Source organism: Chenopodium album, chromosome 3 (assembly GCF_948465745.1).
Source record: "Chenopodium album chromosome 3, dcCheAlbu1.1, whole genome shotgun sequence".
Taxonomy (NCBI): Eukaryota; Viridiplantae; Streptophyta; class Magnoliopsida; order Caryophyllales; family Amaranthaceae; genus Chenopodium; species Chenopodium album.
Genome location: NC_137836.1, coordinates 73477939 through 73501379, shown reverse-complemented (window position 1 = coordinate 73501379; position 23441 = coordinate 73477939). Strand labels below are relative to the sequence as shown.

At 35.5% G+C, this 23441-nt stretch overlaps 2 protein-coding genes across 2 annotated transcripts; one reads left to right on the top strand and one right to left on the bottom strand.

The window, feature by feature from the left end:
• Position 1: 1 nt before the first annotated feature.
• Positions 2 to 5373, bottom strand: LOC145616578 (TATA box-binding protein-associated factor RNA polymerase I subunit B-like). Its single transcript, XM_081671331.1, has 4 exons — positions 4549 to 5373; positions 3140 to 3961; positions 2884 to 3011; positions 2 to 1493 (listed from the first exon to the last, which is right to left on the bottom strand). The coding sequence occupies exons 1-4, from the start codon at positions 5057 to 5059 to the stop codon at positions 873 to 875; spliced, it is 2082 nt and encodes a 693-aa protein (XP_081527457.1). The 5' UTR covers positions 5060 to 5373; the 3' UTR covers positions 2 to 872.
• Positions 5374 to 15818: 10445 nt separating this feature from the next.
• Positions 15819 to 17522, top strand: LOC145625349 (uncharacterized). Its single transcript, XM_081678409.1, has 5 exons — positions 15819 to 15918; positions 15960 to 16102; positions 16600 to 16719; positions 16771 to 16941; positions 17061 to 17522. The coding sequence occupies exons 1-5, from the start codon at positions 15819 to 15821 to the stop codon at positions 17520 to 17522; spliced, it is 996 nt and encodes a 331-aa protein (XP_081534535.1).
• Positions 17523 to 23441: the final 5919 nt, after the last annotated feature.

Genomic DNA, 23441 nt, shown 5'->3' with positions numbered 1-23441 from the left:
CCCCACACCCCCCCCCCCCCCCCAACAAAAAAAAAAAAAATTAAAAAAAATAAAAATAAATAATTGACCACTTTGAGCATATTAATGACGAAAAGATAATTGTATAGCAGAAAGTTTAGTTGCAAGCCTTGCAGCATATCACTATGTCTTGTGAAAACAAGAGTCCCAAGTCCATGACTCTTGCCTCAAAAATCAAAGACTTCTCACTGCTCTTTCACTAGCTTGCAAGCATCCTTGATTACGGAAAACAACCCTTATCCACAAACCCAATGAGCCTAGAACACATCATCAGTGTTTATCCTTGATTGACATGCTGAAAGGGACTACCAAGAGTCACTGCCCCAGTCTGCACCATCCTGAACCAGAACCATTTATGCTTACTGCCTCTTGGTAATGTTGGTATGCTGCAAGATAGCTTACAGCCAACCGAACCATAACAAAAGACTGTCTCACAGTGTCCTCGCACAGTTCATGATAATCATAGAAAATCTGCACACTTCTGCTGCCTGCTGTACAATTGTACATAACAAAAGACCATCTCAAAGTGCACTCATGCAGTTCTCTGATATTTATCCCCCCAAAACGCAACGCAACTGTAGCAGCTCTGGAAAATTCTGCAGCCTGACCAATCTGCAGCTGGAAGCTGTTTCTCTTCAAGCTTGACCAGCACAAAACCACCCTCACCACACCTTTTCAACACTAGGATAGTAAAAGACAGCAGGGATATCTCACTGCGCATACTGGGAAGCCTCTTCTAGATATTCATTCTTGTGAGCAAACACTGGAAAATTGTCTCTACCTCTCACTAACGGCTGCTGATGACTTCATTAGCTGATGATCCCCAAAGTCTAGCAATTTTTCCCATCAACAAATTATATACTAATATTCGATAAATTAACAGATTCATCTTCTGAATCATCCACATTTGCAACAGGGCCACCAGAACATTTTTCCACCAAACTATGATCAATCCACTTTTCAATCCATCCCAATCTTCTTTCTAAACTGAGTACACCGATATGCATAATACGAATATCAACCTGGACCACTTTTGCACAAGCTCTAAGTAGGATATAGTAATCAGCATGGGCAACGTAGCCTAAAGAACCATCACCCCTCTTCCGTGAATAGTGCAGGTGGTCGCGTCTCTTGACTTCCACCCTTGGTGGTATGTAACAGAAACGGTGTTCTTCCATATCTATTTTCAGATATTTAAGAGCTATATCTTCCAAATTTTGAGATGAAGACTCATCTCTATCCATAGTTGCTGGAAATTGACATGTTTGTGAACTTTGCTGAGTATTATCAGCACTTGGATCCCAGTTGGGGCTGTTATAGTTAGACTGAAACCCACTATCAGCTGCTGGAGAGCTGGAAATTTCTTTATCATTATGCTTCTTGCTGCCCTTTGATGGGGTACTGAAAAATTTATCATTGTCCCTTGACCTCTTCTGATTTGATCCAGATTCAAACTCCCCAGATGTTTTAATGTCCTGAAGAGAACTTCCTTGTTAATAAAAACATACGACGATTCTTTCAAAAAAAAAAATACAACAATAAGAACAAAGATGTACAATATATTCTCAGTATATTCATCACAATACAAGTGCTTAAATTCAATAAAGAAACTAAATTTCTACCGTCTAAGAGTTACTAATGCTAGTTACCACTTAAGAGTTGGCAAAAACAAGAAATCACAGCAAATTCTAAACTACTAGAAAATATGGACAACCTTACAAGTTGTTCCCATATATGTTTAAGCATAGGCAAACAAATCGAAGCCCAAAGCATAACATTGTGGCACACACATCATAGACTAGAGGCACCACGTTCTGCAAGAATACTTATAAATCATTTAAAACATGTTTGTTTTGACTAGTAAAATAATAGCTACTCTCACCTCCATCCCTCAATTTATTCACACTTACTTAACAGTCCATTAGAACTCTTGTATTACTTTGTATATACCCTTTTTTTGTTCTTACTTTACACAACCATTTCTTTTTTTCTGCCCATTTTATTTAACTAACCCCAAATCATTTTGGGACTACGGCCCTGTTATTGTTATTGTTGTTGTTGTTGTTGTTGTTGTTACTTAATAATGGTGTCCTATATTGTTTCAAATTTCTTTTTGGGGGTAAAAATCACCTATTTAATTCCCCAAAATACCTTAAGGGCATAAACATTTACTCAAATTTATCTCTCTTTCAAAGTATGTCATATGCTCCACTGACCACTTTCCAATTAAAAATATTCAAACAATTACATGATTTACCCTGCCTTACTATTTGATAGGATACCTCACCAATATTAAAGCGAACAAATGTACCAAACCCTTCTGTAAAAATAAAAAAGAGTTGAAGGGAGTATTATAATGAAATATTCACATTCATTCTACCAAAGTAATTGAGCTATTATTAATTTAATTGAATTAATTAAGAAAACCAGAAGGACAAAAAAGGACTGAAGTGATGAATTCAGATCAAGTAGCTTGTTTTGTAGCACTGAGTTTCGCACTTCACCAAATACACTATGTTGCTGTGAAGAAGTCAGTGCCTCCATGTAAAATGTTCCTCTTTGTAAAAACTAAGCTCCAGGAGAATTAACTGCTCAATCGATGTTGTTCAGATTTTTCCATAGAATTGAATTCTTAGAAGTATCCATCAATTAGATGTTGGATGAATGAAAAAGAAGGATTTGGCATGATATTGGAGTGTTAGAGTAACAAAGTATTCAAGCCATAGCACCAACCACTTCATGAAGGCATAAATCAAGTTATTATCTAAATAATAGAAAACTGTAAATCGAAGATAGTAGCCAATGCAGATATATATTTTTTGATAAAGAAAGGCTATGGCTTGTCAGGAAAAATAATCAATGTACCTCTCGATTTTTCTCATAAAAATCCCAAAGTTCTTCTATAAAAGTAGGATCCTTGTATAATGGCTCAACACCAGCAAATACGACATCCTTGCAATACTGAAGATAGGTTGGTAAATCTTTGGAATATTCTGCCAACTCGAGAGAATAATAAAAGGGCAATGAGAAAGAAACAAAGGAAACAACACAACAATACATACATATTTGTAAGTAGATAGCTAGGGCAGTGAATATTTTGAAAAAAGAGCTCCAACATTACCAAATTTATCACCCAAATCATCGTATTTCTTTTCAAGGTTTCGCAAAAGCTCAGTGCTATCAGATTCAAATTTATGAACAGACAACAAATTTGTCCCAGGTTCTCCACTCAATTTTGTAGGTGCTTCTTCAGCCCCCTTCTTTGCATTGGACTTGTCAAAACTTGCTGCCAGACCATCCTTTAAAGAGACAATTGGAGGAGACAGAGTAGATTCCCACTTGCCAAAACCATTGAGATTATATAGAATCCTAATTGTGACAATCAGTATTGACATCACACAAACACGAGACGGAAGCTTTTCCTCACTTGCAGACAACCATAAATCAGGAGGCATTGACCACTCTTGTATGCGGCAGGCATATGGAAGAATTTTTTCCACAGGAAGGGATAACTGCTTTAGATAACGGTAAGATATTCGGTAAAAGTTGACTGGGGGCAAATTCAGGCCTACAGATTGAGCTATAGATGCTGCCATTGACTCCAACTTCTGTAAAGGAAGTTGTTTAGGCTTAAACATAGAACTTGCTTTTAATGGACATACCACCGAAGCATGTTGATGGTATTTCTCAATCTGTATGATGGATTCAGCAATCTTAGGAAAAGCACCAAAATAAGGAAGCTTCCCTTCAATAGACCATTTTATAATATCAGTTGGAAGAACCGGTTCTTTAGCAATATGACAGGCCAAATACGAAACAGCCAAGGAGCATGATAAGGGTATCCTTTTTTTCAAGGATTTAATCCATATGATTACCATACGTTCGTTAAGCATATTTCGAGGCTCCTTTTTACAATGGCTTCCGACTTGTAATCTCTTTTCACCTGAAAACAAGGCCCTCTACATGAATACATAGGCCAAATGACTAACTAATACGAAGTAAATGGATAAATGTTGAAGTGCCTGAAAAAACAAAGGTTCAAACAGACTGGTCTCAACTTAAGCTTAACAATACATGATATACCACCTAGCATATCAAATTACTCTACCTTCAAACCGCAAAACCAAAACTCTAATTACTCAAGCAGCACTAATCAACACTTATGCAACCATACTCAATTTAACTTATGCAACCACACCCAAAAAATCAATCACTACACTACCTTGGGCACAAGTCAATATTCTAAGACATTCTCAAGAGAACCAATGCAGTCATACCAATATATGGATTGCTACACTATATTTGGCACGAGTCAGTAGCACATGGAATTCTCAAGATAACAAATTACAACCATAACCAATAAAACTCTCAAAATAACCAATTCAACAATACTTGTTAAATCAATCACTATACTATATTCAGCACAAGTCAATAGTGTAAGATAATCACAAATTAATCAATGCAACCATACCCAAATCATCAACAAAACAAAAACAACAAAATTGACAAATAGTAACAAATTTATTATACCAGTTTCAGAATCCATGATAGTTTTATCAGCCCAATCATCGTCAAAAACCCGAGTAGAAGCAAGAAAGCGCAACCAAATAGAAGCAGCAATCCCACAAATCAAAGGAGTAACACCAAAATTCTGCACAAGAGATTCACACTGAAACTGAACCATTAACTGAAGACCCAAAACATATCTCTGACGAATAGCATTGTAGTAATCTTCTTCACTGAAATCACCCCTTTTAGGGGTCTTCCCAAAATCGGCAGGTTCAGTGGGACCCAGATGGGTTTCGTGGGGTTCAGTGTCGGGGGCAGGAACAGGGGCAGCGCGTCTGTGTGCGGCGTTGTAGATGGCGCCGCCATGGGTGCCTTTGTCGATGAAATCTTCGTCGGCGTTGGCGTTGTCGATGATGTCGGCGGCTTGGGAGTTGCAGTTGGTGCAGTAGAAGCGGCCATCGTCTTCGTCCATGTAAAGACCAAGGTAGCCGCAAGTGCTGCATTCCAATTTACTTGAATCGGTTGCCGCCATTGTTGGTGATGGTTTCCAAATTACCCTAAAAAACCATGCAAATTCTGCAAATTGAAATGCTGGAGAAACAATTTCAATTTGCAGAATTCCAAATGATGAATGAATGAATACTCTGGTCTGATTTGAGTATTAAAGCTGGGTTTTTTGTTTTTTAAACCAGGGTTTTGGGTTTATTGTGTGTTGTTTTCGCTGCCTTTGATACGGAGTACGCCAGTACCGGAAAAATAGGCCGGACCAGACTAGACCGTGTCTAAGATACGTAGTATTAGTTTGGTCTCGGGTGGAGAAATTTTAAAAAATGGTCTTTGGTGGTCTAAAACCCTTGAAACTCCAATCTTGTTTGTTTGTTAGAAATCATGAATATAAACTTTGAAATGCTTAATTTTTATTCCGTACCTTAAAAATGTTACAAATATTTTTATATTACTACGAGTTATATGTAGTGAGATCGGTTCGGCAAAATTCTCTCTCGATGCTTTTCTCTGCCATGGCTGAAAAAACCCATGCACATGAAAATTCCACTGAAGAAAGAGAACAATTAAAAAGCTCAAACAAAAAACCAAAGAGAAAGATCACTCATCTGATCTTCAATAAAGATCCACCTCCTGAAGAGAATACTCACGGCAATCCCCAATTGCCCCTGAACTAGAATGATAGCACCTCAAGAAATGTTCAATCGACCTTGTCCTTCAGAGACATGGCTCGCAACACTGAGTTGTATGGAAAATCTCCCCATCACCTGGATAGGGGAGAAGAGGATGAGGTTTCAGATGATGAACCTCCACCTGACATGGATGTAATCCTTCTTTCAAAGGAGGAAAAGAAGTGCATTCGTAAACCATGACAGCATACACTAATCATTAAGATGCATGATAGCAAAATTGGTTACATATCTCTCTTGAAAAGATTGAAGGAAAAATGGGAATTAATAAGGGGTTAATACTCACTGATATTGGCCATGATTTCTTTATTGCTCGGTTTTCTAATTTGAGGGGTTATAACCATGTTCTCACCCAAGGACCATGGCTGTTGGATGATAACTACCTCACTATTCGAAAATGGGTGCCTAATTTCATTCCCGATTATTCACCAATTAGATTTCTGACTGCGTGATCTGACAGTTGAATACTTTGATCAAGAATTGCTCCATAAAATAGGGAGCAAAATTGGAAAAGTCATTCGAATAGATAATAACACAACTTTGGATCAAAGGGGGCAATTCACAAGATTGAGTGTTGAACTCAATTTGAGCAAACTCTTGCTATCTAAGTTTTGGTTGAAGGGAAAAGTTTGGAGAATTTAATATGAGGGCTTGAAGATGATCTGCTTTGATTGTGGTAAAATTGGGCACCAAGGCAACAATTATCCTAAGAAAGCTAACAATTCGAATGCTGAAGAACAAGTCCATAATCAGTCTCACGAGCATCCAATAATCGTGGTTAAGTCTACAGCTGAAGTCCAAGACTATGCATGGTGCATGGATGTTAGTGAAAAAACCTCCACCGAGAAGAAGAAAACCCAGGCAAGATAAAAAAAAAACCACCAGCAGTGGAGAAAGCACCTCCAGGGAAAGCCCAACATGGGGGGAAAAGTCAACATGTTGACCAAGGGGGTTCAAGATTTCGATCTTAAATGAGCAAAATCAGGAAAGGGAAGAGCGGAATAAGGGGGAGGATATTAATTTGTCAACATAGGTTCTAGTTGGAACCGAGACTTACATGGAAACTGTAACACCTTATAAATTCATTTCTTTTAAAATACCTGTTTTGCCCTGTTTAAAACTTTAAATAGGAATATCTAAGATATTACCGCCACCGTGAAAACGGCTAAGGCAACTATCAAAGACACACAGCGGAAGCCTAATTTCAAAACCATTCAAAGCAAGTCAACTTGAAAAGTCAACCAACGAAAGTAAAGTCAAAACCAAAGTCAAACGAAGTAAAATAAAATCATCCTACAACTTGGAACCATTGTAAGGCCTTATTAAAACCAAACCAACTTCAAAATTTTGCGTTAGTCTCATGAATAATAATATCATAAAATAATCAAAGCAATAACACATCATAAACTAATAGAACCTAGCATGATTCGCTCTTCACTCATGCCCCGTCATGAATATGCTTCAATCACCTGAAAAGCTTCTCTTTACTTGTTTCCACTACTCTCCATTAAAATGGGCCATCATAGGGCCAAGATAAAGACAAGGCCAACAAACACACAAAACACACATTCAGCAAAGCTGAGTATATAAGCGTAATTAACACACCAACATGCATTTACTTATCAACACACAACTTACCTTGTTGTATCTGTTTTTCAAGCATACAACATTCAACAAAACTTCTCAACTAGCCAACTATATTATTTATTTAGCGTTGATTACGCATCGAACGGGTTTCCCACTAACCTCCCCCAATAAATTGAGGTTACTGACACTGGAGCTAACCGTGCCAGCATCAATAACCACTCGTAAGTGGCGGAATTCCTGCGCATAATAATAATAATAAAAGGAATGTACAATGTCCTGTACTCCAGTAGAAGTTATGGTTAAATATAAAACCCCGTAACTCACCCCATATGTTCATACTCAAGGTATATACGTTCCAAGAGTTTTGGTGGGTAACCTCTTTTACTTTACGTTATTTATAGATTATTAGACTTGGTGATGACTCTCAAACGATAATCATTCAATCAACAATAATTTTTCAAACAATCAAACATACCAATTTAATTTTTGAATAATTAGTGACCACATAATATTTAATGTCGAACCCTTTTTAATTTTATCTCGGTGTCAATGACACCTTAAACGCATAAAGCGCCACAAATCCTATCTCTCGGTGTTAAAAACACCTTAAGTGCACTAAGGCACCAAAATATAATTTATTCATCGTTTACAAAGACACTTAAATAGCTTCTTCTTCATGCTTAAAGCATCAATAAAAATTATATGAACTATAATAAAATTCCTTTTCAATATCCTAAACCAATTTAAACATTTAGTTTAATTAAACAAACCTTCAAACATGCTAAAATAAAAAATATGGTTCAATGAGAATTTTCCAATATCACCAAATCCAATAAATAATTTATTTCAACCAATCATGCTTCACAAATAATTCACCAAAACCATTCTTAATTTAATCAATTCAGTTCCAATCACCAATCTCATTTCAATTCTACCATTCCAATCAATTCCTAGCATGACACTTCTTGGAATCAATTAAATAAATTCCTAGCATGTTTCTACATGCTTAATAAATTTCTGAGTACGCGTTGTAGGGAATAATTTCAAGCCTTAATCCCACTAGCTTGAACCCCACTGTGATCATACACTAAAGTACGGTGGCGTCCAAAAGGGAAGAAGATAGAGCAAAAGAGTCGCCAACAAGTTTTTAAGGAACTTGTAAACCGTTCACGAGGTGAAGGTTACACCCCTTAACGATCCAAGAGATCGCCAACTCCATAAGGTCATGAACCAAATAAGGGTTCGGGGATGAAGGTACAAATCCAACCTAAAAGAGATTGAACCTGCCCTAATAATATGCCTCTACTTTATTCTAATCGTATTCATGTGCGCTTTTTGACTAACATGCAATCAATAGGATTAACCCTAAACCTGTTTATTTATGTTGGTTGAATATTAATGCACAAACAAAACTGTTATTGGCGATCACTTGAATTATAATCAAAGTTAACCTAACAAGATTATTAATTATCTTATTAAGCGTGATTACAAGTACCAAAATTCCCTTTAAACATGCATAAAAGGTGATCAAGCAATAAATATAAATCAAGCAACACAATAATCAAAGTATAAAATATAATCATGATCATAAAATTATAACAATGAAATAATCATCATAATAACAATCATATTAACCATAATAATAATCATAATAATAGCAAGATCCTAGGCATGATACTAACAAGATTAATAACAAACCCTAGCATGTCACTAAGCAATAAAAATCAAATCTTTAACCCTAACATGATACTAACAATCATAAATATTAGGAAGAAAATAGGAAGCATCATAACAATCATATTTAATATTAAAATTAACCTAGACATGATACTAGGAATATCATGATAACAATATAAACATGATTTCTACATCATAATAACAATAATCAATAAAGTAATTACTTTGATGCCTCGTACCTCTTTCTAATAACAAAATACACACGTTAGTAACTTCAAGGAAAATAATAAAACAAAACAATTAAATTAAATAATTGAAATAGAGATTTGGGACCAAACCCTCAGAAATTAAACCTTTCACGTCTAGGGCGAAGGCAACTTCGAATATGGCTAGGTGTTTCTAGATCTAATGAATGCGGAATTTTGTATGAAAACAAAGTAAGAAAGAATTGAAGAATGTTTTAAAGAATGCTAATTAAACTTGTTGTTGAGGAGAATTGGTTGTAGGTGAATGTAGATGATGAATTGGTGAATGAAAACGGAGTTTTTGATACGATATTTATAGAGAAAATCAGCCAAAAAAGATAATTTAACAAAACAGAGTCTGACGCACGCAAAACAAGGTTGGCGCCAACCCTGGCTAGCTGGCGCTAGGCACTAGTGGCTAGCGCCAGGCGCCAATGGCTAGCGTCTGGCGCCAAGCCTGGTTCCAGGCGCCAAGGCCTGGGGTTGGACGCCAGTCTTGATTTTAACGCGTTTTCAAAAATCCGATAAGTTTACCGTACTGGAGGATAAAATAATATAATTCCTTCAAAAATGCTATTTGATTTTGATTAAAACTCTGAAAAGTCAACAAAGTCAACTTATCAATGCTAATTGAATTAGGAATGAAAAGAACCTTCTAGAAGACTAAAACCATTCCTAATTGCATTAGGAATGATAAATCATATTAGGCCCTCCCCTAGATCATTGGGCCGCACATAAGGCTCAAACCGGGCCCAGTTTGGTAAATTGGCCATAACTTCCTCAATATTCATCGGAATTGGGCTTATAATATATCGTTGGAAAGGTCTTTGCAAGCCCCATCCAACTACACTACTATTGGACCCATATCATGGACCAACCAAACTGGATTGACTGTTTTCTTAAAATAAAGTTTTAAAAACAGAGAGAAGAGAAAAGAAATTAAAACTTTCCGCACCACTAGACCTTTCCACACTTTCACTTCATTCGATTATGATTCGACGCGAAAGGTACTCATCACTGGGTTTGGTTTTGGGGAGACACAAATGGGTGTCTACACGCGTACGTACCTCAAATAAGCTCTTAAAGTAGCCAAACACATTACAACCAGTGGCGGATCCAACGGGGGTTCAAATGAACCCCGTTAGATCCGGGAAAAAAAAAAATAGGAATGTATTTTAAAAAAAAAAAAAACAGAAAAACTATATATAAAATATCTGAAACAAACTTATACCATGTTACGCGCGAGCTCAGTTGGATAAGTAAAGCTGAAGGTAGACAATAGGTTTAGGTTTCGACTCTCACGGGAAGCGATTTTAAAGTTTTTTTTTTTTACTTTTTTTTTCATTTTAATTTTCTCTTTTTTTTCCTCTATGACTTTCGTTCTCTCTGGAAATTTTGTTCCCTTTATCTTCTCAATTCTCATAGACAAAACTAAAAGCTAAAACCCTAACTTTCTTTCTCACTTTTTTCTGGTAACTTTCTTTCTCTATCTTTTCTCACTTCTCCTTTTTTTTTTCTTTCAATTTCTTAAGTATTTTAATTTGTTCATTTGTACTTGTTTAAAATTTTATATTGTAGATTGTTAATTTGTTTTCTATTAAGTATTTAAGTGTTAATTTCCTTAAAAAAAAGTATTTAAGTGTTAATCTGTTTTTTTCAATATGTTTTTGAGTTTTTAAGTTTTCAATTTCTCAATTGTTAATATGTTGATTGTTAATTGGTTTTTTTTTTTTTTTTTTTTTTTTTTAAAACTTTTGTTCATTTGTTGTATTGTTAACTATTAAATGAATTATGAATAAATGGGCAGTAGCCAGTAGATATTGTAATCCCCCGTATTTTTTAAATATATTGTAAATGATATTATATTTTATTTATAATATTTATTTGTATTTTTCCGGAATTTAATTTCAAAAGTTTCAACTTTTAATTTGGGTCGAAAATGATTTTGGTACAAATTATTATATGTACCTTCATTCTATAATTCATGTCCAAACTATCAAAGCCAACCTCACTTTACTTACTTAATTGACCCATTAATTTTATAAGGCCTAATCTTACTACTTACCCTACACCACTCTCTCTCCTATAAATACCCCATATATCCCCAAAAATTTTCCCCACATAAAAGGTTAGTCTATTTTCTCTTCTCTTTATTTTATTTCTTTATTTTTCCTTTTTTCTTCTTTTCTTTTTCCTTTTCTTTTTTTTCTTTTTCTTTCTTTCTTTCTTTTCTTTCTTTTCTTTCTTCATGTGAGCATAGCTCACTGCTTCCCATTGTTGCCGCCCAAGCTACCGCCTGCTGCCCACCACCGCCGGTCGCTGGTCACCGCCGGCGACCCACCAAGCGGCCCAGCCGTGGCCCACCGTGGCTGCCCCCTTTCCTCCTCCTTTTATTTTTGTTCTACTATCTTGTTTATTATTAATTTGTTTTGGGTTTTGATTTTGTAGTATAAAGATTATATTTTTAGTATCAAAATCATATTTTTGATGTTTTAAACTAATAATTTTAGATTTTAATTATGTTATAAATTTCAGATTTTATGAATTATAAACCTAGGATTTTAATTTATTGAAATTGAGATTTTAGGGTTCTTATGATCAATTAATTTGGGGCTTTTGTTCCTATTGTGTATTTCTATTGATTAATTAAGCATAAAAACATGTTTTTAAGGAAGTTTTAAGAACTTTTAATCTAATTTATATTGTTGGAAATTTGGTTAAGTATTAATTTATTGTTGTTGGTTGTTTTCTAGGAAGTGATTATTACATAGAAGACTTTTAAGTAATTAAAAGTGGCACAAAGGATTGTTTATACGAGGTACGTACATGTCTACTTCGTTGTAAATAGTCGGAGTATCATGTTTAGGTACCAAAAGGAATGAACTTAGTTTCATGTTTAGGGAACACTTGTATGGAAATTGTTTGGTTATACATTGAATTAATTCATGTGCTTATGTTTATGAGACATGTTTTGGTGAATTGATTATGTTTGTATGGAATTATGGATGCAAACATGTTGAATTATATTAGATTAATTGTTTGTATGGAATGTTAGTTGATACAAGCATAATTTTATTAAATTGGTTTGTTAACCACATTTGGATTATTAAAGGATTGAAATTGAATTATTTAAGTGGAATGAATTTATTAATTATTCCACAAGGTTGTTATTTATTTTATTTATTACTCAATCATGACTTGTTAATATGTTGAGTAAAGGTGGATTAAGCCGAATGGCTAGGTGGGTTGACTATATTCAACAATTTTAGATAATTTGGAAGTTTAATGGAATTAAAGGTCAACTTGTGATGTGATCACCATTTTCCTAAATAAGATTAAAAGTGAATTGAGGTATGATTGTTATGTATGGTCTTCTTGAATGAGTCGGCTATTAATTAAAATTGTAATCACGTAAAGTGAAACATGGATGAGCAATAAAACTCTGGAAAGCGTGCACTTCTAGAGTATTGACAATTATGGGTTGAGGACACGGTGGTAGCCCGTGGCTTTTCGAGGCTTGTTTGATCAACATGTCCTCTTCTCTTTTGGTATTTACATTTTATTTTACAATGAAAGTTAGATGGGATCCTAGACTAATTTTGTGAGAATAGAGTCGCGCCCATTCTTACATCGCACTAAACTTTATTTTAAATGGTCATTTGGGACCAAAATGATTTGGTGGATTGGGCAACCTCGTCTATTGCTTACTCCAAACTAAATTAATTAAATAATATAAAGAGTCAAGTGTTTGGAATTGGTTAGTAAGTATGTTGAGTCAATTGAATTATTTAAGTGTGGAGTCTTGATTAATGAATTCACGTTGTATGTTTATTTACTTTAATTAGTTGAGCATGCTAGGTTTTGTGCGTTGTACCTTGTATGTACTTAGCTTTGCTGATTGCGTGCTTTTATGTGTCTTTTCTTTGGTCATGGCCTTCGCCTTTTAATGACCCTGTGATGATCCAATTATTATACTTGTATTATTGGGGAGCAGTATCGCACAGGTTAGCTTGATGATGTGAAGTTCGGGATTTGTCATACGCATTGTCAAGGGATTGGTGTGATTGAGAGTATTCGATTCTTGTGCTGAACTCATTTATGATTTGATATCCATTTATGTTTTGGATTTTGATTATTGGATTGGTTTTAAATAAGGGCCTTTATGGTTCCAATTTGTAAGCTTTGACTTATTCGTTTTTTCTAAACTATGTTATTTTAAAGACTTAAGTTTGATTTTCCGCTGCGATACTTTGATAAAGCCTTAACGTTTTAACACGTGGCGGTAACATGCCAATAGTTCTTCACTATTTTATTTAAATTAAGTGGTTTGAAAAAGGGAGAATTATTGGGGTGTTACAGATGTAGTACTAATTTTATGTATTGTATTTTGACATTTAATTGAAGTTATGTATTATTGTATCGGATCATTTTAATTTGCAATTTTATTGAAATTTGGACTTATTTTGTTGTGTATTTGTGTATTGATATTTATTTGAACACTCTACTCTATACTTGAATACCCGATTTATATCCCCACATTCAAATATTGGGTGTTTGAAAAAGTTCGTACCCCCTAGGTACAATTCCTGGATATGCCACTGATTACAATAATTCCCGAATCAAGTCTCATACATAAAGGGGACAATAACACTATATTACTTCTCTTTGTATACATAATTTCCAGCAACTTAAATTCACTTTAGACTACTTAAAATAATCTGAAAACTATTTAAAACCCCTTAATTAAACTCTTCTTTGATGGGTAATTAAATCCTTCCATTAAAATCACAATTCCACTACTTTAAATAAAATTCCAGCAACATTATTTGATTAAAACTCCCCTAAAAACTTTATTAAAACATACTTTTATGCCCAATTAATCAATAAAATCATTAGGTATACAAAAGTCCCAAATCAATTTGTATAAGAACCCTAAAAATCAAGTCTTTAATAAATTAGAAACCCTTACTTTAATCATATCAAAAATCTGAAAATAATAATCATAATAATAATCTAAAATTATATCTCTAAATCAATTAAAGCATGATTTGATACTAAATTAATCATTTTGAAATCAATAAAATCAAAACTAAACTAATAAATAAAAATAGGAAAAGGAAGAGGAAGAGAAGAATCAAGCCAAATGGGGGTAGTGGCTGACGACCTGCTGCTGGCCGGAGGTTGCAGCGACGCCGGCGGATAGCTGCGGTGGAGCAGCGGTAGCAATAAGATGGTGGCAGCGGCGGTGACGAGTGGCAGCTCCTGCATGAAACAAAGAAGAAAAGGAAAAGAAAGGGCAAAAAAGGAAAAAGAGAAAAAGAAAAAAAGAAAAGGGGAAAGTTGTTTACCTTGACCATTTGACCATTGCTGCCCATTCCCTTAACTTAAGGGATTCGAAATATTCTTCCCAATCTTGAAAGAGTTATTGTTGGAAAGAATATAAATTGGCTGAGAAGATTTGCCCAAATCAACAGTTTCTGTAATACCCCGTATTTTTAATGTATTTTTATATATTATTTATTTATTTTTAAAATATATTTTGGGTCAAATTATTTTATTATGGGATTTAAATAATACAAGTATTAACATTTGGGCCAATAAGTATTTAATTTAAATGTAGCCCATCTTCACAATAAGGTCAACCATCCTATTTTATAATTTGGGCCAACTATTTTATTATTCAACTCCATAATTTTTATAAATCCCAAACCTACCCTAAATGTGGTTTGTTTAGGGTAGGTTTGGGATTTATAAAAATTATGGAGTTGAATAATAAAATAGTTGGCCCAAATTATAAAATAGGATGGTTGACCTTATTGTGAAGATGGGCTACATTTAAATTAAATACTTATTGGCCCAAATGTTAATAATTGTATTATTTAAATCCCATAATAAAATAATTTGACCCAAAATATATTTTTAAAAAAACAAATAATATATAAAAATACATTAAAAATACGGGGTATTACAGAAACTGTTGATTTGGGCAAATCTTCTCAACCAATTTATATTCTTTCCAACGATAACTCTTTCAAGATTGGGAAGAATATTTCGAATCCCTTAAGTCAAGGGAATGGGCAGCAATTTTCTAAGCAAGGGAAAGATTTTAGGAAGCAAGATAATTTTGTTCCAAAAAATATCCTTCGAGATAAAACTAATGAGTTGGCAAACCAATTACATGTTCCTATAATCTCTCTGGTTGATTCTGAAAAATATTTGAACACGAAGGCCACTCAAGCCATTGATCAATCCACTACCAAGACCCCTTTTACATGCCCCCCAACAACCATCTCAAGCAAGCCAACCTCCAAACACTCCTACCCATGTCTCTGCTACTCCCAAACACAGTAACTTAGCACATACCCCCCGGAGAAAATTATGTGCATGACTATGCCCACGGAACCATACCTGGGCATAGCGAGCCCCCTGACTCACAAACTGGAGATGAAGATACATTCATGGAGGGTATCGAACCAGGAGCATTTGGAACTAATGGTGACATTACAGTTACCATTGGAACTTAGAATTGCCATAAGGCATATTGAGGCTAGCTTCTTTCAAAGCTAAATATCCAAACAAAATGTTTCCCATGAATAATACAAATATTGGTGGTGCGGATTCGTTTTCAATCACGGGCTTGGTTTGGAATGTTCAAGGTGCTGGTAGTAGAGATTTTATTGCGGCTTTATGTGAAGTAATTCACATTAATAAACCCCTTGTCTTGTCTTAGTCGAGACTCACATGGGAGGTGATCATACTGAAAGGATTTCCTCATTGCTCGGGTATAATGGCCACACTCGGGTGGATGCTCAGGGTTTTAGTGGGGAAATTTGGGTTTACTGGAAGCCAAAATTAGTTACCATTGATCCCATTGTAAAATCCAACCAATACATCACAATGACAATAACTAGATGAGGAGAAGAATCGTGGTACTTCACTTCAATCTATGCTAGTCTTGACCCTTCCAAACGCCAAGACTTATGGCAAGAACTCTCTGATTTTTCAAGACAGAATAACAAACCTTGGTTGCTAGCTGGTGATTTTAATGAAACTCGTTTGGGTAGGAAAAAAATTCAAGTTGTACTGAAACAATTAGGAGAAGTGAGCGCTTTAATCACTGGGTGGAAGATTCTCAATTAATCGAAGTTGAATTTTCAAGCTCACCTCATACTTAGGCTAGAGAAAATTCCATAGCTACTAGAAGGAGTACAAGATTGGACAGATGCCTTTGTAATTCTAAATGGGGATTGCGTTTTGACAAGGATTGTGTAAAGCATTTGCCAGCCATTCAATCCGATCACTATTCTCTATTAATATCTTCAAATGGATTTGCTCCTATGGAAGCCATGAACCGCCCTTTTTGATTCCAGGCTGCTTGGTTATCACATGAAAAATTCTCTAATTTTCTTTGTGAGAAATGGCGAACTGACATCCCCTTCGTGAATCTTCTCAAATCTTTTTCTTCTGATCTGCAGCAGTGGAATAAAGAGGTATTTCATAACATTTTTAGAGAAAAAAGAACTCTAATGGCTTGCATCTAGGGGATTCAAACAACTTTAGCCAATGGAAGGGACTCGGGATTGCTGAAACTCGAGGAAAAATTAAGAAGGGATATAGTGCTAAACCAGGAAGAAATGTTGTGGTACCAAAAAGCCCGAGTTGATTGGTTACAACATGGTGACCGCAACACTACCTTCTTTCACCTTAGTACGGTAGTGAGGCATTGGAGAAATAAGATTGTATCGATTAATGATGCTGATGGCCAGTGGATTTTTTTATCATAATCAAGTTAAAAATCAAGTAGTGTCTTACTTTTCTCTACTATACACAGATGATGGTGCATATGATATCCCCTTTGGAGTTTGTTCTGCTTTCTAGCTCAAATTTTAATTGGGATAGCCTAAATCGACCTTACACAAATTGTGACATTAATAGGTTGTTAAAAAAAATGGGCTCTCTTAAATCTCCTGGGCCAGACGGCTTCCAGGCTCTTTTTTATCAAAAGAACTGGGATACAGTTGCTCAGAATGTGTACGATTTGGCTAAGGATGTGATTCATGGTAAGGGGCTGCCAGATTCCTTGAATGAGACTTATTTGGTTCTTCTCCCGAAAGTTGACAATCCTGACTCTGCCTCTCAATTTCTCCCTATAGGCCTCTGTAACATGGCATACAAAATCGTTACTAAGGCAATTGTTAACCAAATAAAACCTTTGCTTCCCAAAACCATAGCAAACACTCAGTCAAGTTTTGTCCCTAGATGCCAGATAACAGACAACATTGTCATCATGTAAGAGGTTTTGCACACTATGAAGGGAAAGAAGGGTGGAAAAGGGTACATGACTATCAAAATAGACTTTGAAAAAGCCTATGATCATCTCAAGTGGGTTTTTATTTGTGATACCTTGATGGAAATGAATTTCCCTATTTGAATGATTGAGGTTATTATGGAATGCATCACTACTCCATCGATGACTATTTTGTGGAATGGTGAAAAGACGGATGCTTTCTACCCCACCCGTGGCATTAGACAAGAAGATCCACTCTCCCCATATCTCTTTGTCATTTGTATGGAGCGTTTAAATCAAGTTATTGAAGAATCAATCAATCATGGCAAACAAGTGGAACGAAGCCAAAGCATGGGAGGGCCACTTATCTCAAATTTATATTTTGCAGACGACTTGATTCATTTTGCGGAGGCTTTCATTGAACAAGCTGGGGTTGTACGGGACTGTCTTGATAGGTTTTGTGCAGCTTCAAAGCAGAAAGTGAGTTAAGTCTAGGGTCTTTTTCTCTCATAATGTTAATGAGGTTACTCAAAAGGGCATTAGTGAGGCTCTAGGCATCGACATAACAGAAGACTTATGATTTTATCTAGGTATGCTACTCTAACTAGTAGAGTGACAAAGCAAACTGATGAGTCTATTTTATATATATTTTTATTCCCTGTCCCACGGTCATATTTGTGTTTATTGAGCTCCGTGGAGCTTTTTTTATTACTAATATACGTTTTCTAGTGTTTTTGTAGAGTTAGTATTATTTGTAGGAATTTTCACATTTATGATAATTCCCGAGCTTAATAAGCCACTACAAAGATATTGGTGTCGGATCGTATTTTATGACCGTATTATAAGCCCAAGGTCGAGTGATGTGTCTGTTTTATATAGTATTTTACCCCCGTCCCTTGGTCATAATTAGTAGTGTTTTTTGCTCTTTAGAGCCACTTTTATTACTAATTGGTGTTTTCGTAGATTTGGTTGACTTTTGCAGGGATTTATGCTTTTGGAGTATTTTCCCGAGTTATTTTGGAGCAATCACGAGCATTAGAGAAATACAACCATCTTTGAAGCCCAAGGCCGGTTAGAGTCATCGAGCCGGTGATTAAGGGCTCGGTCATTGGGATTCCGAGGTATTTGGACCGAGTATTCAAGACCCGAAGAGGAAATCCGGATTGGGCCGAGAAATCAAGCCCAATCGAAGTCCGAGCCTCAAAGTGAAGCAAGGGCCCGATCGGGCAAGGTCTAGCACGATCGGGCGCGACATGCTTAGTGCTGTGCGTAGCTGATAGCGCGCCCGATCGTGCGAGCGTCTAGCACGATCGGGCGATGCTGCTGAGAAGAAGCGCAAAGAAAAAGGCGGGCCCGATCGGGCGAGGCTCGCCCGATCGGGCGCGTGTTTTTATGGAGCCTGATTAGTTTAGTTTTAATTTTTGTTTTAGGGAACGTTTTTATACGAGTTTTGTACGGAATTTTGATTACCTTCCTTCTTAGACTTTCTCTCTCTACTTAGGATTTTTCTCTCTCTTAACTTTTCTCTCAACTCTTGTTCTTAATTAATTTCCATTAATACAGATTAGTTTGGTAACTACTCTTAATCTTAGTTGTTTATTTTCTTCCTTTCATCATGACTTATTTTATTGCTTTGATTAGTTTAGTTTTTAATATGTGTGAGTAGTTTTATTTCTAGGGTTGATGGGGATCCATAAATAATATGAAGGGGTAATTTGTTGTTGTTAATTATCAATGCTAGATTAATTTCCTATTGATTGATTTAATGCTCTGTGACCAGATTAGGCTTGATCTTTTATGCATGAGTTTGACAACATTGATTCGAGATTCGACAGATGAGAGTTGATGTTTAGGTCTAGTTTCAATAGGAAGGTTAATTTATAAATGGTTAAGTCGAGATTCGAGAGATGAGATTTAACACCGGTAGATTAATTCTGTGATTGTAATACGTAGCGAAAGCCCTTTACAATCTGGTTAATTGATGCATTGATGATTGACTATTATTGATTTTTGGTATTGCATGATAATTTCTTATTGAATTGTTTTAACGCTTTACAATTGCGACTTGTAAAAGATAGCAATATTGAATTGATGAATCGAGCAGATGTTAATTTGATATTAAAGGCTATTTCCAATAAGAACTTAGATCTAGTAAATTGCGAGAGCCTGTTAGATCTATGTTGATTAATAAATTGCGAGAGCCTGTTAATCATGTTATTTATGCAATGTCAATGATTGATTATTATGTTTTACCCTGGAATATTATTTATTGGTGAACCTATGCCCTAGATCCTTTTATATATTGTTTTCTCCCTATTCTCAATCTTAGTAGTTTAGTTTCTTATTCAAATATAAATATTGGTTACTTCATATTAATCTAGATTATTTTATTTAATTAGGAATAGAAAGACTTGTTTCCCTGTGGAGATCGACCCTACTTCCCTATCTACTTTAGTTAGAGGAGTTAGGTAATTATTTTTTATTAGGGGATACGACTTTACCCTGTCATCGAGCTACATAATTTAGTTCGGTAATTAAGGGCTCGATTGAATAAGCAAGCTACAAAGTTCATGTTACTAGTACGGACCAAACAAGTATCACGATATCTTACTAGATGAGCCAAGTGGTGATTAGAGAAAGTTTTGGGCCTAAAGAAAACGGAAGCCCAACCCCAAGTGATCAACTAAGTTGGCGTGAGAATAGGCGGGCCCGATCGGGCTTCACAATAATCGATCGGGCAAGTTTTATTTCATCCACCGACTTTGAGTTTGCTAAGTCGGTCTTCATATTCTGTGGGTTATAAAAGCCAGTAAATTGGGGAACAAGGAACAACTTTTCATTATTTGGCAGTAGGCTTAGCTTTAGTAGTAACCCGCTTCAGCAACGAAACAACATCTTTTTTTAAGAAATATTAATTATTATTATTATTATTAAATAATATTAATTATTATAATAATTCAATATTAATTATTGTTTTCAAGCATAGAAGACCATATTGAAGCATAGCAGAGCTGAATAGAGCAAGACTCAATAGAGCATAGCAGCTCTAAAGAACGGAGCCTTTCTCGTTTATGAGGAGGGAAGGTAATTTTGTAGCCCAAAATTTAGCCTCTTTTGAGCAGGAACTATGATGATCCTAAAGTATGGTTTGGGGACTTTCCCCCTCAATTGTAACAGTTGTTGTTGCTAATTTTGCTTAATGAAGTGGTTCAGATTGTTTTTCTGTTAAAAAAAAAAAAAAGGTTATTTGTACTATTTATACAACTACAACATTTAATGGTACTATTTACCTATTAAATGATACTTTATACTCCCACTACAACTTCAACTTTATTACTACATTGTCATCCTATATGCAATGTTTGCATATAGGAGCTATGCGCTAGACCTTCTCCATAAACATTTAACTAAACTTTGTGTCCCTTACCCTTTATATGTCTACCTTTTTAGAAACTATTACTTTGAAAAGTGATTTGTGAAACCTAATATATAAATTATTTAGAGAAATTTTTTAGCTAACAACTTTAAAGAAAAATGAGCTAAAGTCATTAATGGGCCACCAATGATATCAATTTATAAAACAATGTTAACGTAGCGTAGGTATAACAACTTAAAGTGAAATGGGGTGCTTTGAATATTGTCATGGTTGTCCGCTTGAAGAGTTTTGGGAGAACTTCTCTATTGACTTGATTGATTGTTGAAGATATTTTTCATATCGAATTGGTAGGAAATTCAATTTATTTGCATGCAACGTATTCATGTCAATAGAAATGAGAATGTAACGAGATAAATTAAAGCAACTTTTTGTTTATTTTTTTTTCTACATGGAGTTAGTAATGACATTGATGGGACTTTTTTTCTTTTGATGAAACTGTGACAAAATTTAACATTATTTTAAGCTATGTTTTATATAAATCGTTCCCCAAGCTCTTAATACTCTCACAAAAAAAAAAAAAAAAAACCTAACTAACTAGTTGTAGTTTTGGTGCAAGCTTTCCAACAAGTGAGTTCAAATCAATTTAACTTAATTCTTTTTTGATAGGAATTTAACTTAATTCTTAACCAAAAGTAAATGAACACATTATCTTAAGGAAAATTTCACATTTGCTACCACTCAAACACCCCTGCTTCCCTTTTGCTACCCATCAAACGCTTTATTTTATTTTGCTACCACACAAAATCACATAATATAATTTTGCTACCACTTAACACTTTCCGTTACAATTTCCGTTAGTGAGATCAACCACACCCTCACTGCCACCCCTCCTTCCTCGAACACCCTCACTGCCTCAGCTGCCCGTTTGCCACCTTCGACCCACCATGATTTTTTTTAAAAACCCAGCAACCCCCCTACCCCCTGCCGGCACCGGTGACAGCTCATCACCTTTCCTAATCCCCTCCTCGCTGCCCCCACCCCACACCGGGATCGGCCCCCTCCCCTTCCCCCACCCAAAACAGCCACCCCAACCCTTAAACACCAGCCCCGACACCACCATAAACAATACCCTAAATCCCGTTCCCCTTGTCGGCGACCGGCCATTAATTTTTCTCTCTCCTTTAGTACGAGCCCAACCACTTCCTCTGCTCCGACCCCCCACACTACTGTCGCCTCTCCTCCTTAACCTTAACCACAATCCCGAAGCCCACGAAACCTTAGAAATAAAAACCCATCCCCTACCTCTAAAACCCCCAAATCGTTCCTCTTCCACCCTCGAAAATCCTGTTTCGCGTCTAAGCGAGGAGAAATCGGGAGATTTCAAGGGTAGGGGAGGGGTTATACTAGGATTTCTTGGGAGGGAAAGATGTTTAGGGGGTACAACAAAGTGGCGGTGTCGCGTAAAGGTCTGGGGTTCGCCGGCGTCGTGAGAACGGCGTTTGAGCACCGGTGCCGGGAGGGGGGAGGGTGGCTGACGGGGATGGGAGGTGGCTGGGAATTTTTTTTAAAAAAGTTTTGTTTTTCTTTTTTTTTTTTTTAAAAAAAAAATTAAATTATTATTTTAATAAATAATGGGTCCCACTTAACGGAATTCGTTTACGGATTCTGTTAAGTGGTAGCAATATTTATAACTATGGGATTTGGGTGGTAGTATGATAAAAATAAAAATTAAACCGATAGTAAATGTGAAGCAGGGTGCTTTCCCGGGTAGCAAATGTGAAAATTTTCTTTTCTTAAATTATTAATAAAAAGTTAAAAACATTTTATATAATCTTTGATGATGGCTTTAAAATCCTAAGAATTAATTCATATTATATTATATATTATATATTGCACATAATATTGGTCTCTCCTTCTCTCTTCTAAAGTTTCTCCAAAATTTTGGTCGTTTAGGCTGAAAATAGTCAAATTTTTCGGAAATTAAACTATTTTTGACCCTTTTTCCTTAATTTTCTTTAGTTTTGCAATTTAGGTTTCAATAAATCTACACAAGTAGTGTAGATGTTTGTCCATCTCCCTATGATGGAGAGTCAAAGTTTCTTTCTAGTTTCTACTACTCGCACTATAGTTAAATTAACATTAATAAATTAAGACTAATTATTTTATAATACCAATAAAGATTATAATACCCCTTAATAATCATCCTACTTCAATTCACTATGTACGAAGTATATAGTTAATACTTACGAAAAATACACTATTCGTGTGAACTTACTTCCTTCTATTTCCCTTTTCTAATTTACGTTGGTACGCACTTGAGTGAGCTTACTTCGTTCTTCGGGTTCTCCCTCTTGAGTCATGTTCATCTGGTGGTTCGGCAAACTTGGTATTGTGTTTCATTCAATACTCATGGGGCAAGGGCGGCATTTATAGAGGTTTGCCTAGAAGCACCATTATACTTTTTGACTTAGCATCACTACCATTATATTATAGTTGATTAAATATATACAGAGTAATTACTATTAATAAGATAAACTTTTACTGTGATT

Coding starts and splice junctions, on each gene's coding strand:
- LOC145616578 (XM_081671331.1), bottom strand. CDS start 5,059: ATGGCGGCAACCGATTCAAGTAAATTGGAATGCAGCACTTGCGGCTAC. Junction 3,962..4,548: donor TATCATGGATTCTGAAACTG/GTATAATAAATT, acceptor CCTTGTTTTCAG/GTGAAAAGAGATTACAAGTC. Junction 1,494..2,883: donor TTTATGAGAAAAATCGAGAG/GTACATTGATTA, acceptor AGTTCTCTTCAG/GACATTAAAACATCTGGGGA.
- LOC145625349 (XM_081678409.1), top strand. CDS start 15,819: ATGAATAATACAAATATTGGTGGTGCGGATTCGTTTTCAATCACGGGC. Junction 16,103..16,599: donor TAGTTACCATTGATCCCATT/GTAAAATCCAAC, acceptor TTTTGATTCCAG/GCTGCTTGGTTATCACATGA. Junction 16,942..17,060: donor CCTTCTTTCACCTTAGTACG/GTAGTGAGGCAT, acceptor TACTATACACAG/ATGATGGTGCATATGATATC.